General features: G+C 34.9%; 2 protein-coding genes across 3 annotated transcripts in view; one reads left to right on the plus strand and one right to left on the minus strand.

Moving 5' to 3' along the window:
- Positions 1 to 1,647: 1,647 nt before the first annotated feature.
- The window catches only part of LOC128213183 (protein Hook homolog 3-like), a 39,247-nt gene continuing 23,431 nt past the window's right edge, over positions 1,648 to 17,463 (minus strand). Inside the window, exons 5-8 of one of the 2 annotated variants that reach the window (XM_052918736.1) lie at positions 7,457 to 7,605; positions 7,125 to 7,175; positions 2,655 to 2,738; positions 1,648 to 1,775 (exon numbers count right to left, since the gene is read on the minus strand). In XM_052918736.1, the coding sequence (XP_052774696.1) occupies positions 1,680 to 1,775; positions 2,655 to 2,738; positions 7,125 to 7,175; positions 7,457 to 7,605 (380 nt within the window). In that variant the 3' untranslated portion in view covers positions 1,648 to 1,679. Of the gene's footprint in view, positions 1,776 to 2,654; positions 2,739 to 7,124; positions 7,176 to 7,456; positions 7,606 to 10,623; positions 11,838 to 12,577; positions 12,744 to 13,050; positions 13,264 to 13,505; positions 13,899 to 17,463 lie in introns of those variants that run through there. The other variant, XM_052918735.1, reaches the window with a different exon arrangement.
- Positions 3,442 to 6,491, plus strand: LOC128213179 (uncharacterized). Its single transcript, XM_052918730.1, has 2 exons — positions 3,442 to 3,527; positions 3,759 to 6,491. The coding sequence occupies exon 2, from the start codon at positions 3,762 to 3,764 to the stop codon at positions 5,922 to 5,924; it is 2,163 nt and encodes a 720-aa protein (XP_052774690.1). The 5' UTR covers positions 3,442 to 3,527; positions 3,759 to 3,761; the 3' UTR covers positions 5,925 to 6,491.

Raw genomic sequence — 17,463 nt, forward strand, 5'->3', positions numbered from 1 at the left:
GTTAAGACTTTCTTTCAAGTCTTTACTGATTCTAACCATATTTCTTACATAAATCCTGTGTATTATCTGTAGACTTCAAAATCAAGCAACATTATTTTAATTTCACAGTATTAATACCCCCGACAAACGAAGTTTGAAGGGGGTATATTGGAGTCACCCTGTGGTTGGTCGGTCGGTCGGTCGGTCAGTCGGTTTGTCGGTCGGTCCGTTGCAATTTACCTTGTCCAGAGCATAACTTAAAAACTACTGAATGGAATTGGAACAAACTTCAAACAATGATAGAGCATAATGAGAGGAAGTGCAGTGTACAATAACCATAACTCTGTTTCAGTTAATTACAGAGTTAAAGCCCTTTGTTACTTTTTTCTTGTCCGGAGCATAACTTGAAAACTACCGGATAGAATGTAATAAAACTTTATACAATGGTACAGCACAATGAGAAGGAGTTCAGTGTACATGAATCATTACACTATTTTAGCAAATTACAGAGTTATTGCCTTTTTCTGTGTGTTTTTTTTGGTCAAACTTTTGTCCGGACAGTAACTTGTTCTGTGTTGTTTTTGTCAAACTTTTGTCCGGACAGTAACATGAAAACTACTAGATGGAATTTCATAAAACCTCATACAATGATAAATCATAATGAGAGGCTGCGTTCGGGGGTATTAATCACCTTCAGTGATAGCTCTAGTTTCAACTGAATCAAACTTAACGTAACTTCACTTTTGAATCCAAAATCCAATCTTAGGTCAATGATTCCAGGTTTCAGTTGATAAACTGCATTGCTTAAGATTTAGAACTTCCCATCAGGTGTCATCGCCATAACTATTCATATGAAGGCATATACCAAGTTTTCTAGATTTAGTCCTATAAAGTGAATCGCTTATGTTTTTTGGACCAAAAATAAGTTTTCCCTGTATTGCATCTGACAACACTTAATAAATTTTATCATTATTTTATGATATCAAAATTGCAGAAAAAAATACAGTGCTTAAAACAGTATTTCGGTTTTAGTGGGGTTCGAAACCACGCTGGTAAAACCAAGAAAACAGTAGAGAACAGCCGGCTAGTCCACACAGCCACCGGAACTTTAACAAAAATGGTGGATATATTGACCTGTTAAGGAAACATTCATAATCAGGAATGTGATAGACCTGGTAGCTGAAGGGCTGAAACAATTTCAGTGATGTTTGGGGGGGGGGGGGGGGGGGGTGCTTTTTGGGGGTAAAACAGGGTGAACCCTGCTACAGAAGCAAAACTGGCTTTTTAAAAGCCCTCCTTTTGAGGGCTCTCCACACTTCATATTTTAAGTAAACTGGAGTGTCATTTAAGGTACAAAAAATAAATGATAAAAATAACAATTAATGCAATCAGCTTTTTAACTTGTGCCAGTTAAAAAAAAAAATATATATTTTTTTTTTTACCTGGAGACATAAGATATGCAGAAATCTTTGAAAGCATGTAAAAATCATTATTAATTGACATAATGCCAAAAATTTACAATTTCATTTATTAATTACAAGTCTTATTTCTGCTCGTCGTTGGCAGTAATCATCTATAAATATACAATCATTTTGAAAATCAATTCAATGCAGTTAACAATACACTAGTAACAAAATGCAAATACACGGCACAAACAGCTTTTAATAATGCATTTACTGGAAAACAAAGTTGTGCGCCACCTACGTAGGGTCATCCAGATTTTCTGCTATGTTTAGCCTTTCTGCGAGTCTATCGTTTTCGATGGCAAGGTTGTTTTTTTCTTGTAACACTGTTACCTGAGAAGAGAAAAAGAATGGATGTGAAAATATTGTTTTAATTTCTACATAAACTAGAATTGTGTGAATCGGGTGTCACCTCTCAGGAGCACCCATAATTTTTTACCATGACATTGACCTTTAAACCCCAAAATCCATAAGGGGCGTCTTATGACAATGAATAAAGTGCATACCAATTTAAATGACTCAACCTGAAGCTATTAAATTGTTAATGATTGAAAACCGATGATGACACCATATAAAGTAAACCATATACAGATGCCATGTTTAGCAAGAAGCACAAAAAATAGACCACTGAAAAATCATCAGTTTTCGTTACAAAGTTAGAAGATGGTATTGATTCCAAAATGTTGTGGCAGGAAAATAGTGTGAAATATATGAACATGCAGCTCAATGCGAGAGATGAGAGCGAGACAGTTCTATCTGCCATTAGAACCTTCTTGCTTTCATGAAGTAATTGATTATACCAAACCATTATGACATAACATGTTAAGCCAGAAAACATATTATATGAAATATTTAATCCATAAAACATTGCTGCAAATTTTGTTCAAGTTAATTAAGTGATCAACGACATCGTTGTTAACTTTTAAACATGAACTATCTGATGATGTGCTCATATATTTAACTATACACAAGTACAGCTTAAAAGGTTTGTCTTAAATCTTTAAGAAACACAACAGATCACAAGGGTATCCATCAAGTTGTTTTACAACATTGTTAACTTAAACAAATTTCTAAACAATCCTCCCTATGTGTGTACCTGTTGGTTAAGCTCATGACATTTCAGAGTAGTAAAGATTTAAAAATTAACAACAATGTCATTAACAACCCTGTTAACTTTGACAATTTTCTGAACAATCTTCCCAATGTGTTTACTTGTAGATCGAGCTCATGACAGCGCTGCATTAATTCCTCCTTTGCCTCTACTGCATTGTTCAGTTCATCTACTGTTCGACGTAACTGGAAAAATTGACACAATTTTACATGTTTTTTTACAAAATATTTATATCATCATTTCATTAAGTTGACTGTTTTATGATTTTCAAACAATTCATGAAATCATCTGATCATTATTTAAGGATTTTTTGTATTTTTTAACCGTTGTAAATGGACCTACCTACCTCTCAGCTAGACGGTCATTACTCCATATAACAATAGAAAGAATTCCTGTCTGTCTTTCCCTAAGCCCTCGATTATTCCAATTCCAATAGGGCTAATTTTATAACACCTATTTATATTGAACAGTGTATTGTAAACTAAGACCTGGCTGCCCTGGAAAGGTTATTAACTGACCCACAATATGACTGATGTATTGTTGAAAGCCTTCAAAGCAGCTTGAACAAACAATGTCACAAATTACTATGTGTGGCTCAAGACATTTGTGTTTGATGGGCTTAATATGCTCTGTTTGTAGTAGAGTAATAATGTGGCCAAAGAAATGATCTTATTATTCAGTGGGAATTCAAACTGAAAAAAAAATCTTTTAATTTTCAATTTCATTTTTATTTGTTCCATTTACTGGCCCATTTCAGAGATTTTTTTTTTTTTATCGTCCCCCCAACTCAAAACCTACTTTTTTCCCTGTAAATCGATTAATAAAAAAATGCTAGCCTAATCATAACTACTTTGTTCAATGTCTTGTTTCTATTTATAGACCAGGAAGCGCAACCAAAACATTCCATTTCGTCAATAATTGGACATATAAAGAGGACAAAATAGTTTAGTTATCCTGAACTTTTTACAGAAAAGGTAATTATTGATAACATTAGACAATAAACTAAGGTTTAAATACATGATATTGTTATCAAGCTAATAAATGATATATGTTTTAACATAAAACAAAACACTACTTTTCATTTCTCATCATTCTCTTCACTTTTGGTTTAAATTTAAGAAAATGATCAAATTACATAATTTTCTATAGTAACGCAAGGGAATCCTGGCAATGTAACATTTCAAATGTCAAATAATGTTTTTCAGGCCATGGACAGAGAGAGTATGCAGCAGCTGTCCCTGCGTCTGTCCCGGGTGCTGGAGGACATTGGGGTCAGCAGGTTCATCCGCACCAGGAGGAGGAGAACATGGCTGATGATAGAGACACTAGACAGGATCAGAGATGAGGTTGATGGTGGGAACCTCACTATCTATACCTTTGGAAGCCAGACAGAGGGGACTACCACACTGGGAATGAAGTCAGATACAGACACATTGGTGTGTATTAATGACTGGCCAGTAATACTTGACTGGAGTGAATGGAGGCAGGGGAAGGAGAATCTTCTTGTGGTAAAGAATGAACAATCTCCACCCCAACACTGCTGGCTTCAGTGGGTGAGATCTGACCTCCCATTACAAGTGACAGAGGTCAACAGGCGTAGTGACATGGTGGATAGTGAGGGCAGAGTGCTGATGACCAACACTCATATTGAGATGCATGAAGAAATTAGACAAATAAGCCAATCTGGAGAGATGGTCCAACATGGTCCATCAAGAAGCTGGAATGAAATGCTTGATTTTATATTTGCATTTCACTGTACCAGCCTTCCTGAAGAGTGTAAGTTTCTATTCTGTAGGCCACGCCCTGGTCACTGGCCCAGACCTGACACACTGGCCATGGCAAGACAGACTGGAGTGTTCCTAGTGCCACAAGGATACACTGAGGATCCTTCACGACCAGTCAAGTGCCGATCCACAACTTTTTATGTGCCTGTAGAAAACATGCACTATCCTCTGTATAAGCGGGAGTGGAGATTTTCAACATCTATCATGGAAAGACTTCTTGTATTTGATATGAATATAATACAGCATAAAGTGTATGTATTTCTGAAAATGCTTAGAAAATCAATAATAAAGCAGGTTGTTGATGACCGTTTCAGTACATTTCACATGAAGACTGCAATTCTGTTTACAATAGAGACATATCCACCAAACATATGGAGTGAAGACAACCTTGTACAGTGTGTGATCTACTGTCTGACCACACTTCTCAGATGGCTGAAGATCAGGTTGTGTCCACACTACACCATCTCAGGGGTGAACCTGTTCACTGGAAAGCTGTTCAAACATGAACAGTACAAACTGCATTCTATGATAACAGAAATCATTTACAGCAATTTCCAGTGCCTATATACAATTGAAATGGATGATCTGGGGAGGAGAATGTCATCTGTGATTTCATCCCAAATTATTGGGGTTGACACTCGATGCACACTCTATCAAGTCCAAATGGTTAAATTGTACTTATCGTGGGCAGCATCTTTTAAGCAAGTACCTATTGCTTTACTAATCAATGACAAGAGCGACTTATATCAATCTTTGATAGAACATTTTGAGACACTGAATGTTTTAAAGAACAATGGAACTAAAATAGAGCAAGAGACAGCTTCCTTGTTAATACCATCAGTTTGTGGAGCCCTTGCCTCCATTAAAGCCTCCAGGTGTATCTACCAAGGACAACCTGTCACACACAGCATTCTCCAGCTGTACCAACTGTCCTTTGACTCGGATCTGCTGTCCAGGAGACTAAAGTTTGCCTCCATGTTGTACTGCAGTGGGCAGTATGAGGCAGCAGCAAACTGCCTGACCTACTGTGAGGGCCTACTGGGGCCTGCAGTGTGGCAATGTTGTACGTGTGTAGGAAGACAGAGAACATCACTAACCAATGAGTTCATGAAAAAGACTGGAAACACACCATTCAAGGATATGTTACAGAAATATACAGCCTTGGATGTTACTTTTACTCGAGATGATATCCATTGTGTTCCAAACCATCTGGTGTATGAAATGTTTAGAACAGCAGGATATGAAGACAGACAACAGAGACATCCAGCATTTGACTATGAATGGATGGACCTCATTGTGATTGACTGTGTCCCATTTCTCCACTACCTACAGTACCTCACACACACACAACTGAACCAACATGACAGAAAATTGCGGGCACTGAACAACCTTTATTTCTACATATGCTCAAGTAAAGGCTGTGGTTATATAGACACAGCCTGGAACATGCTGGGCCACTGTTATGAACTGGAGAATGAACTGAATCTAGCCAGGGTCTGCTACACTGAGTCACTGCAGCACTACCCAAGAAATAATGCAGCCAACTGGCACGTGGCTAGGATCATGCATCAGCACTTAAATGGCTGAAAATGTTTTCACTCAGCCTAGTTGATAGCATGAAGACCCAATGCGGTTAAAAGAAAGAAAAATAACAACATCTGTATTATTGACTTATTTTTAAAGAAAATTACTTAAACCTTGAAATAAAAATACGTTTTAAACTATATAAATGTTTATAACACTCAATTTAAACTAGAGCTATCACTGAAGGTGAATAATACCCCCGAACGCCGCCCTGATATGAAATTGCAGTCAACTATTTGGAAAGCCAACCTATAAATGACAACTTTATTTTATGGACTATCGTCAGTTATTCATTTTTTTTCTTATGTTTTTAAGTTAGAAAAAGGCTTTTAAACAATATCAGTGATGCTAATACTGAGATGTTGTTCTATTCATATGTAAGCATACCTAATGACTTCTGTTTATCTTTTTGACACTATTTAACCCCCTAAAATGTGCATACATAGCAATTTACAAATAGCGACATAACCGAAAGCAAAGCTATTTTTAGCGTATTAACGTCATTACGAAATTTGCATAATTATTAGCGTCTTTCAGACAACCTAAAATTCTATGATTCGCATTTTTAAAACTAACACGTTAATTACACAACTACTGCACAAAGCTGTTGAGCTAAATCTTGAAATTGTGTGCTAATAAGAGACATAAAAGTTAAATGATGTCATAGTTAATCCGTGAAAGCAATAAAATTCCACAATAATTAGCGAGGTGTTGACTGAGCCGTGACTACTTGCCCTAATTTTCGGATTTGTTTTCAAACCAGTACATGCGCTTGATTTATGACAGTGGCAGAATTGATTATCATGCAGGTCGCATGGGCACTGCTTACGTCATTTAAAAAAAAAAAATTTAAAAATAAATCGTAAAATCATAAATTCGCCACTTTTGCGATTTTGTTCCAATTGGCAACAATGGCGATTGCCAGCGGGAACCCTGGGACAAGGTAAATTGCAACGGACCGACCAACAAACCAATCGACCGACCACAGGGTGACTCCAATATTCCCCCTTCAAACTTCGTTTGTCGGGGGTATAACTAGAAACCTCTTATTTCTTCTTAATAGAAAAAGAACCAATACATGTATTTACAATATTATTAATACCCATTTTCCAAAAGTAAATTAATTTACAATTCAGTTCAAAGCTATCACAGAAAGCAGATTACTCATTGTCTATCAATTTAAGCTATCACAGCAAGTCATACCTGTTCTCCTACTTCAGAGTCCACATCTGTGGCAATTTCTTTAGTCATCAGCTGGAAAGGATTACGATATGTCTGATTACAGCTGCATTCCTATTAAACATGGCATTATGAGCTGATCTCACAGCACTGTAAATGTTAGATATATATTCTGGGTTTTTTAAGGCAAATCATTGAAGTCACCAACTGAAAATTAAGCAAATATTTTTTTATTTATGTGCGCCAATGATTGAATTATGGTGCCAAACATTTTTAATATTTGCGATCACGACCAAAAGGAACAAATAAGGAAAAGAAGAACCCAACAAAATTCACCCAATCAACAGTAAGCTAACCTCTTGAATGGCGGTCATGACGGCGTGTTGAACCGATTCTTCCATTGACATAATCCGCTGAATGTACTCTTGTTTTTCCGTGCAGTTTACGGCACAACCAAGAATCAGCTGTAACAGCCGCCCAAGCTCTATATGGTTACTGCTCTCCCCTGTAAGTATAAACATATAGTGGAATGATAGTTCTGATGGCAATTCACCATGAAAATACTGATATTTATATAACATTCACTATACACGCAAGAATCAGCTGTTATAACTGGCCAAGCTTTATATGGTTACTGCTTGCACCGTAAGTTAAAACAGATAGTGGAATGATAGTTCTGAAGGCAATTCACCATGAAAATTTTGATAATTTTTTATATTACATTTACTATACACGCAAGAATCAGCTGTAATAACTGGCCAAGCTGTTTATGGTTACTGCTCTCACCGTAAGTTAAAACCGTTAGTAAAATAATAGTGCTGAAGGCAATTCACAATGAAATTTCAGATATTTATATAACATTCACTATACACCCAAGAATCAGCTGTAAAAATAACCGTCCAATCTCTATTTAGGCTAATGCGCTCATCTGTAGTCTTGAATAAATAGTACTACAGACAATTCACCATAAAAATACTGATCAAACATAAAAATGTATCACATTCGGTGTATCACCATTTACTCAAGGATATTTTGTAGAAACTCGATGTGGTTATTACCTTCACAGACAGTGCTGAATATAATTCACCATTAAAATATGATTTAAACCAATACCACTTTCACTTGAAATGAAGGTATTTTGAAAGCATGCAAAATGACTTATACATAACTTAAACTATACGTGTTTAGTCGTAGAACAATGATATTGAACAATCAGCATTAAATATAAATCCATGCAATAACGTTTCTTTCTAATACACACATCATCAAATACACAACTGTAACAATTTCTAACAAGAAAAATTTTGATGCATAGCATCAAGTCGGCGCGAAAATTATTTCCTGTGATAATTGCAATTTTATGATATTCTATGTATGTCAACAGTCGAAGTGCAGGCACTAGATTTCATGTAGGGAACAGATCATCTGCGTATTAGTTAAGGAATAACACAGAGACACTTGATTTCATGTAGGGAACTGATCATTTGCGAAGTAGTTAAGGAATAACGGAGTACTGATGGACTGATGTAAAGTGACATGAAACCGACACTGGAGAGTGTCTCAAAACAGGCCAGGGCCAGGAGGAATAATATAACGAAAGACTTGTATGGAAATAGGATTTTCTTTGAAACAGTGTAAGAAACATGTTATGACAAAAATGGGAAGCTATTATGCAGATACCAAAAGTGGACAAATGCTGTGTAAGGAAACATAAACTTTGAAATATATAAACACTTGAAAGACATATTTGTTGATAATACTGTAGTTAAATGTAGGCATTTTTTAATGATAACAAGTGAACACAATTTACATGAAAGAGTAAATATAAGAAATAATGATTTATCAAAAATAACAACATGAAATTGCACTTGAATGATGTCAGTTTTGTATCTTGCATTATAAAATACTGAATGTAAATGATAAACATGGCAATGTTATAAAACAATCATCACAATAAGTTTTGAATGGTGCTATTTCTACAAATAGTGCAAATGCTTAATGAGAATACAAAAGAAACTGAAGGAATAAAAATGTGTAACAATTATGCTGAAAAAACTCATGAACAATACCTGAGATCATTATGACAATAATTGAGATCATTATGTTTTGTTCCTGAAATTTTGTAATATTGATATGTAAAACAATGATTTTTATAACAGTACAAAAGTTGTAGGAAATGAAAGCACTTGCTGTGGACTGTTGTGACAATATTGGTTTAAGTACTAAACATCAATACAAGGGACTAGAGAAATGTTGGCAAAAAGACTAGACAAATGGTAAGAGATGCTATCCTGTTGTGCAACTTCTTACACAGCTATTTACAGAACAACAACAAAATCACAACACAAAAAAGCAACATGTAGATGATGCACATAAGGCATTGTTGCATATGCTAGATGAAGCACATAGTGAGCATTTTAACAAGTACTATATATAGATGATGTACAATGTATTAGTGTATGTAGTACATGAAACACATAAAAAGTCATTTATGACAAGTCCTCACGTTCATGATGCACATAAGACATTAAAGCAAATACTGTACCAAACACATGAAAGATCATTACAAACAAAACATATATACATAAATATTGAAGAAGCTGTAACATGTACTGCATGAACTGTGAGAACTTTACAAAGATGTGATTTTTATATGGAAGCCAGTTAAGTGAAAGTGTCCAACAGAAATAAAACGCTGTTGTAAAACTATTTTTTTATTAAAATGAAGAAATGGTAAGGAAAAATAATAGATGTTAATAGCTTGACCAGTTAAAGCTGTCTATGTAAGAATTGTTGCTTAAAGGAAAAGGTTGTTTTAATTAAAGTGATGTCTTCCAGGATGACAAATATTATAACATATCAGGTGAAGCACATTACAGGTAATCAATGATAAGCACTACATGTACATAATGTATATGTCATGTACTAGATAAAGCACATAAAAGGTCATTAATGACAAATACTACATGTAGATGATGCAAATAATTGATTGCATATACTAAATGGAGCATTTAAAAGGTCATTTATGACAAGTGCACATGTACATCATGCACATAAGACATTAATGAAAGTAGCATACCAAACACACACAAAATAATTTTCAACAAAAAATATATACATAATTATTGAAAAGCTGTAACATGTACTGCATGAACTGTGACAACTTTACAAAGATGTGATTTTTATATGGAAGCCTGTTAAAGGAAAGTGTTGAACTGAAATAAACACTGTTGTAAAACCTAATATTAATTAAAATAAATAAATTTGAAAAGAAGATAATACATGTTAATAGCTTGACCAGTTAAAGCTGTCTCTGTAAGAATTGTTACTTAAAGGAAAAGGTTGTTTTAATTGAAGTGATGTCTTCCAGGATGACAAATATTATAACATATCAGGTGAAGCACATTACAGGTAATCAATGATAAGCACTATATGTACATAATGTATATGTCATGTACTAGATAAAGCACATAAAAGGTCATTAATGACAAATACTACATGTAGATGATGCAAATAATTGATTGCATATACTAAATGGAGCATTTAAAAAGTCACTTATGACAAGTGCACATGTACATCATGCACATAAGACATTAATGAAAGTAGCATACCAAACACAGAAGAAGCATTCTCAACATAACATATATACATAATTGTTGAAAAAGCCATGACATGTAGTGCATGAACAGTAATAACTATACACAGGTGTAAATTGTAAATGAAGTGAATGGCAAGAAAAGTTGTGTGAAGTAAAATGAAATGTTTAATGGAAAACTGAAATGTGTAATAATGGAAAATTGTTTTAAAGAAATGATAAATATCAATAGCCAAACCGATACGAAGCATGTTCCATGTAAGTTGTGCTAGTAGAAAGGGAAGATTAGTTTTAAAGAAGTGAGGTATTCTGGTATGAAAAAAGCAATAATCTAAAAACACAAAGTTCTGTTTAAAATGAAGGGTGTGAAAAATGTCCTACATATAATGCTTCAAATGTAAATGGTAATGATCAGTGTAATTAGCAAAAAATAAGTTTCAGAAGAAAAAATTTCAACACAGATCTGCAATAGTGTTAAAATGTTACAATGTTATGAACATGCATGGTAGTAGTTCACTCTACACAAAAACTGTCAAGGAATGCATACATACAACTATAAATGAAAGCGATAGAGTACAAATGGTTTGCATAATGCTGAATAGCAAAAGCATCAAGGTTAGGAAAAATTTATTAGTTTGAAATCAACAATTTTCATTACAGATTGTTATAAACTACACAGCCACTTGAAATATAATGATCGAATTGTTAATGGAGCTTTGTGATGAACTTGCACTTTGTGTATACATATACAGGACATTAGAACTATTTGACAAAAAAGTTATGCTTATTGGTTTTCTAGAAAAAAATGCTGATATGAAAAGGCTACAGGTATTGTTTTGTTAAGTCATGTTTTTTTTTGTGTTCCTTAAACAAACTTCATTCTTTCACAATGTCGTACAAATTGCCTCTTGAAATTTTCCCTTTGACCTGCACTGGCAGCTGGCATACTAAGTTGGTCACAACGTCATCCCCGGCAGTCAGGTCAATCAAACCGAATATGGCACACACCTCCTTCTCAAATATTGTGAACTGTCTGGTGTCTTCATCAACAAGGACTTCAACCTTTAGGCGAATAGTGTCCGCACTGGCATTGTTGTGGCACACTGGGCAACGACCATCCACCAGCTTTTTCTTTCGACAACCTGTTAATATAAGTAGATATTGCACTAAAAGGAAAGGAATTTATTGTTCATTTATACCACAGTAAGTTCTCCAGTTAATTATAGAGTGACTGGATTTTCAGTTAAACACATGCGAAAAGAAAAGAAAAAATGAACCAGTTGGACAATGAACAATGCCATATAAATTAACCTCTGATATAACAGGACATAAAAATTATCAATCAGCAAAGGAATAGACTTTATATACAGAAGTTATTCCAGAATTTAACTCTAACATGTAGAGAACACATTGCCCATTTTGTAATGAATGCGCTGAAACTGACAAATAATCGGAGCAATGCGTGCACTTACAAGAAGAACTAGAAATGTTGCTGTGAATATTAGGATTTATTTGCAGTTAACAAATGTTTGGTTCTTGTTAAATGATGTTTGCAAAGTGAGAGGTATTTATATTGTAAGAATTAATTACACCAAAGGAATGCTACTGTTTTGAGAAGAACGTTACTGTTGTACATTGTATGTACATCTATTACGCTTTGCGAAGTATAGGAAGGGGAAATATTTGCTATTATTGTTAGAATAGAAATGTACAAAAGGCAACAATTTTCAATGTTGTTTAATAATTATAGTTATTGTCACTCCCAGTTGATTTAAGTGAGCTTGGAGTTACTTACCATGCCAATGTGAAAGTAAATAAATTTCTGGCATAAACAGTACATAAGTTGATTTGCTTAACAGTGCATGTATAACAATATAACTACCTGTGTTGGTGCAGCATTTGTAGACATCCACATCTAAGATGCTGTCTACAGTCAGAGCCTGAGCAGAAGTGGTCTCGTCATTAACCTTGAAGTCAGGGTCTTCATTGAATTTGATGATGTCAGCATCATCAATGACAACATCTGGCAGTGATGTATTTGCCAAGAACTGCAGAAGGAATATTTTTTTTATTAAATCCTGCATTTCAATTTCTTGAATGTACACTCAAAAGGTAGACGTGTTTCGACAGGAGCATGAAGCATAGGTAAATCACTATGCACATTTGAGCACTGTATGAAATGCATGTTCTCAATGTACATGAGCAAAAAAATTAAGACAGAACTTGTTTGGAGGAATTAAATTGGAAATGAAGGTGGACAGGTACATATAGGCAGTAATTGCAATTTAGATATGAAATACAAACACATGTAATGTACGGTAAGAAGCACTTATAAAGCCAAAGTGATTTATTTACCTGACATGTTGTGCTGCTTGTGGCAGTCAACTGAACCCTATTGTTGTAGGTCTTTTGGTACACACCACTGACCTCAATCACAGCTTCTGGATTGTACGTGTCAGTGGCGAATTTCTCAAACAATGTGACTTTTACAGCTGGCCCACTGGCATCTTTCAAAGCCAAAGACCTGACAGCTAGTGTTCCGTCTCTACGGAAGGTCAATGGAGACACCTGCAATGTATTATTTTCATTATTTTCTAAGTGATATGGCACACAGTGTTATAACAAAGATAAACACCCGTTTGACATTGTAATTTTAAGTGTATAATATGAATAATAAAGTACATGGCCATGATAATGAGCCGAAATAAAGGACCTGTTTTTGCATATTTGAACATATATACGGCCTAATAAATATAACAATTTAGCATCAAACCCTCCTTTCTTCTCATTAACTTTAAAGCAATATATACCTTGGCTATTTTGCCAACAATGGTGGACTTTTGCGGAGACGTGATAGCATCCTGTAATGACCGTTTACATCCAGTTGCTGGTTCCTCCTCCGGAAGTAAGGTCTTGTGTGCTGGGTAACAACCTACTTCAACAGGTGCAGCATAAGCAATACTACTTCCACTGACACACCAGCAAGTGTCTCCTTTCTTTACAAGGCTTGAGAATTTGTACGTCATCCCAACACGGACCATGGTGAATTTGTGTCTCTGATAGACTCTGATGTGTAGCAGTTCATCTTCACGTGCGCAAACGAGGTTAAAGTATGCCATCTGCGTTGCGCCACTTGTGTAAGTGATGAGTTCTTTTGATTTATTCAGCACCTTCATAGTCACTGTGCGTTTCTCTTGAGCAGCCTTTAACCAAAAGTGTGCAGAGGGAAATTAGCTCATTACATCAAGGTTGTAAAATTTGTATAATTAATATAAAAGTAATGACTGTTCTGAAGGACACAGCTTTACCGATTAGCTAAGTATGAATGTGAAATTTTTTCCCAGCATGAATTCTTATTACAAAATGTACATTGTTTTCAGTAACAATATTTTTAAGAATAACTGTTTTGTACACACTTCAAAAAACACTTTTTTCATTATGTTTTAATTATGCAAAGAAAAATGTATATATAAATATATGCTTCATGTCCTGCAGATGATTGCAATGCCATCCCCAAACTATGAAGGCAAACAATGTACCGAAATCAAAACTATAAATGAAATTGAACAAGAATAGCCATTGAATATCACCTCAAAACACAGACACCATTGAACTACAGGCACAGAAGACAGATATATTATAAAAGGCACAACAACAATATTCTCACTATAACAGTAACAATAATGTGATATGCAATTGTTATGCCACAATATATCACTTGAAGTGTAAAGAACAACACAATTCTTCATTTTTTAAATAGTGGAAAATGACACTTCTGTGTGAATAATTTTTACAAACTTTACTTCTTGGTGAAGGGAAATAATGAGTGTATGGTAGTTAATGAAAAAAATGTATTGTTGTTTACTATATATATGCTTAAGACTGAAATATGGTATACACAGTATATGGCATAAAAGTATTCAGTTGCTTGTGCATGACCTTTGTGCAGAACTATTTCAGTGTTGTTAATTGCATTTTATAGCAATTTTATGCATTTCTTAGTTGTTTTGATATTCGATAGTTATAATTACAATAGTGTAATTTAACAAGGAATTACTCAATAATTAAAACACACAAAAAATGACCTTGACAAGCTCATTACAGTAATGACACCTCATTCTGTTCATTTGTTTCATTTCAGTGAGTATTGTGTTATTAAAGTCACCATTAAACCAGCAATGGAAAAAAATCCTTTCATGAAATCATTGCTAACTCCAATATGTGAATGAACATTTTCTTCAAAAATAATGTTACATAGCACAGTATAAACAACTATTTAAATAAGCACTTTAAATGATTTAAAATGTATAGTAAGGATATATACTTGTAACCACAACACTTCATTTATCAGCATGTCTTAATCGATCATATTCCTCTAAAACTCCATTTGGAGGCTGAACAACTGTAGTCGAGAATTTCAATAAGAACAAACCAGACAAGGTTTTCACTCTACTCATAGCCACATAGGCCATTCCTTTTTCAAATACAGAGTTGCCAATGTCAACAGCTATCTTATCAACAGATAGACCTTGTACTTTGTGAATAGTGCAAGCCCAGGCTAGTATTAAAGGAAACTGACGTCTTATTATTCTGCGACCTCCATTTAGAAATGAAAACTCAATTTTTTCCACAGCAATTGCATTTCCTTCAGTTTCTATCTGTAAAATTCTGCCAACATTTGGATCATCAAAAACGACATTAACAGCTGTAACAACATTGTTTGTACACTGAAAAGAGTGAACAGTTCCAACTGCACCATTTACAAGTCCTAATTGAGTGTATATGTTCCTTATTAACATAACCCGTGAACCAATACACAAAATCAAATTCTTTTGCAGACCACCAGCGTCTTTATCATTTGCAGGAATTAAAGAGTCAGGCACAAAACTGCCAACATCATAGTCATCCACAGCGAAGTAATGACAAGCTTGCAAGCAGTGCTTGTAGGAATTTAACAGAGACTGACGATCTTCATTGAACGCTACAACAGCCGAACGTAATGGGAAAACATGTAAGACATTAAGCATGTCTTCTTGCTTAAAATTAAGCCTGGGCAACAAGAGCTCTACATCTTTCTCGCTTAAACATCCAACACGAGCCCTATTCAAAAGCTGAGCATACGCAACATCAGAAGACTGCCTCATATTTCGAGTTAAAAACATTGGCACGAACAAATACCAAAGTAATTTGTTCATAAATGCATAACTACCTTTAATTGGCCTTAACTGGAAAAAATCACCAACAACGATAACATTCATATTTCCAAAAGGACGTTTATTTGTTTTTATGTCCGACAGTCTACGACTTACATATGTAAGCATTTTGTCACTCACCATACTTATCTCATCAATAATAATGGTATGTACATTCAGAAATTGCCTTTGCAATTTCGACAATGTGAATTCAGGCAATTGTTCATAATTCAAGTAGTCAGACACAGGAATTTTCAGCAGTGAATGAATTGTTGAACCCTGAATGTTCCTTGCAGCAGTTCCTGTAGGAGCACAAACAACAACATGTGACTGACCAACAACTGAAGCGGTGAAAAGTTGTAAATATGCTATAATCATACAGGTTAAAAATGACTTGCCAACACCTGCACCTCCAGTTACAAATAAATGCATTGGTTCTTCCAATGTATTGGCAAAATGTGTACTGACAAAATCAAGAACCTTTGATTGGCACACAGACATTTTCTTAACTCTTGCATTGAACTCATTAATGGACATAATGCAACACTCTAAAGAATGCATTTCAGTTATGACACTATCATCAGCAGGTGAAACATCAGGCACATCTGTTGTTGTAGAACCAAATGACCCATTATTGTTCTGTATCATTTCATCACCAATCGTTTCAACCTCACATTCTGTGGAATCATTTACCGACATCATTTCGTTTTCACACATTCTGAACCTCCTAACCGCATTTTCTATCTCTGTCGTCAGTGAAAAGTAAACATGATTAATGTTGTCATCAAACATTGTTTGTTTTGCTTGAAACGAATCTCTAGCATTTGCATATGGATGTAACAATTCACCTTCAGATCTATGGGGAAATAACAACAATAACATTGAATAACTGTAGTCTTCACTGCCAAATGGAAATTTAGGGAAACGAATGACCTTAAATTTTTTATCTCTCCTCAACCAGACATCATGCCTTGCACAATAAATCCTTTCATTTGCCTTTCGTTGCGAGTGAAGAGGGGCACATTTAGTATACCAAGAAGCAAACCTGTAAAAACTCCAGGACTCTAAAGATGTAGGACGGTCGTGGTAGTAATCTAGCAAGTTTGTGCAGAAAATGTCAGTACTGTCATCACTTAATTCATCTATATCCTTAGACGCTTTTAAGATTTTAAACCGCTTATGTGGTTGTCGTGTATTTAAGTATACAACAGATCTTGTGGAATGCAACAAATGCAAATTACCAAGCCTGTATGCAGCTTCCTGACTACTCATTCTTCTATGTTTGAGAACACATAGTCCAATTTTAAGCAATCTAGCATGCTTTGATATGCTTGGGTTTTGTTTAAACACCGTATGAATCAAATCTCCAAGAGCATTCTTTAAGTCATCTGGTTCGGATTTGCACAAATATGCACATACATAATATGCAGCACCTTCAGCATTTTGAATCACTTGTATGTCCATGTTAGCTCTCCAATGACGCAAGACACTTGGGTTATAGTCATTAATGAAACTACTAGCACAGTTCCTTTCTGTGATATAAAATTTGCCTTTGTTTTTTGAGGAAAAATTGATG

This window comes from Mya arenaria, chromosome 13 (assembly GCF_026914265.1).
Source record: "Mya arenaria isolate MELC-2E11 chromosome 13, ASM2691426v1".
In the NCBI taxonomy this organism is placed as follows: domain Eukaryota; kingdom Metazoa; phylum Mollusca; class Bivalvia; order Myida; family Myidae; genus Mya; species Mya arenaria.

Excerpts from the sequence above, each read along its gene's own strand:
- LOC128213179 (XM_052918730.1), top strand. The coding sequence starts at position 3,762 with ATGGACAGAGAGAGTATGCAGCAGCTGTCCCTGCGTCTGTCCCGGGTG.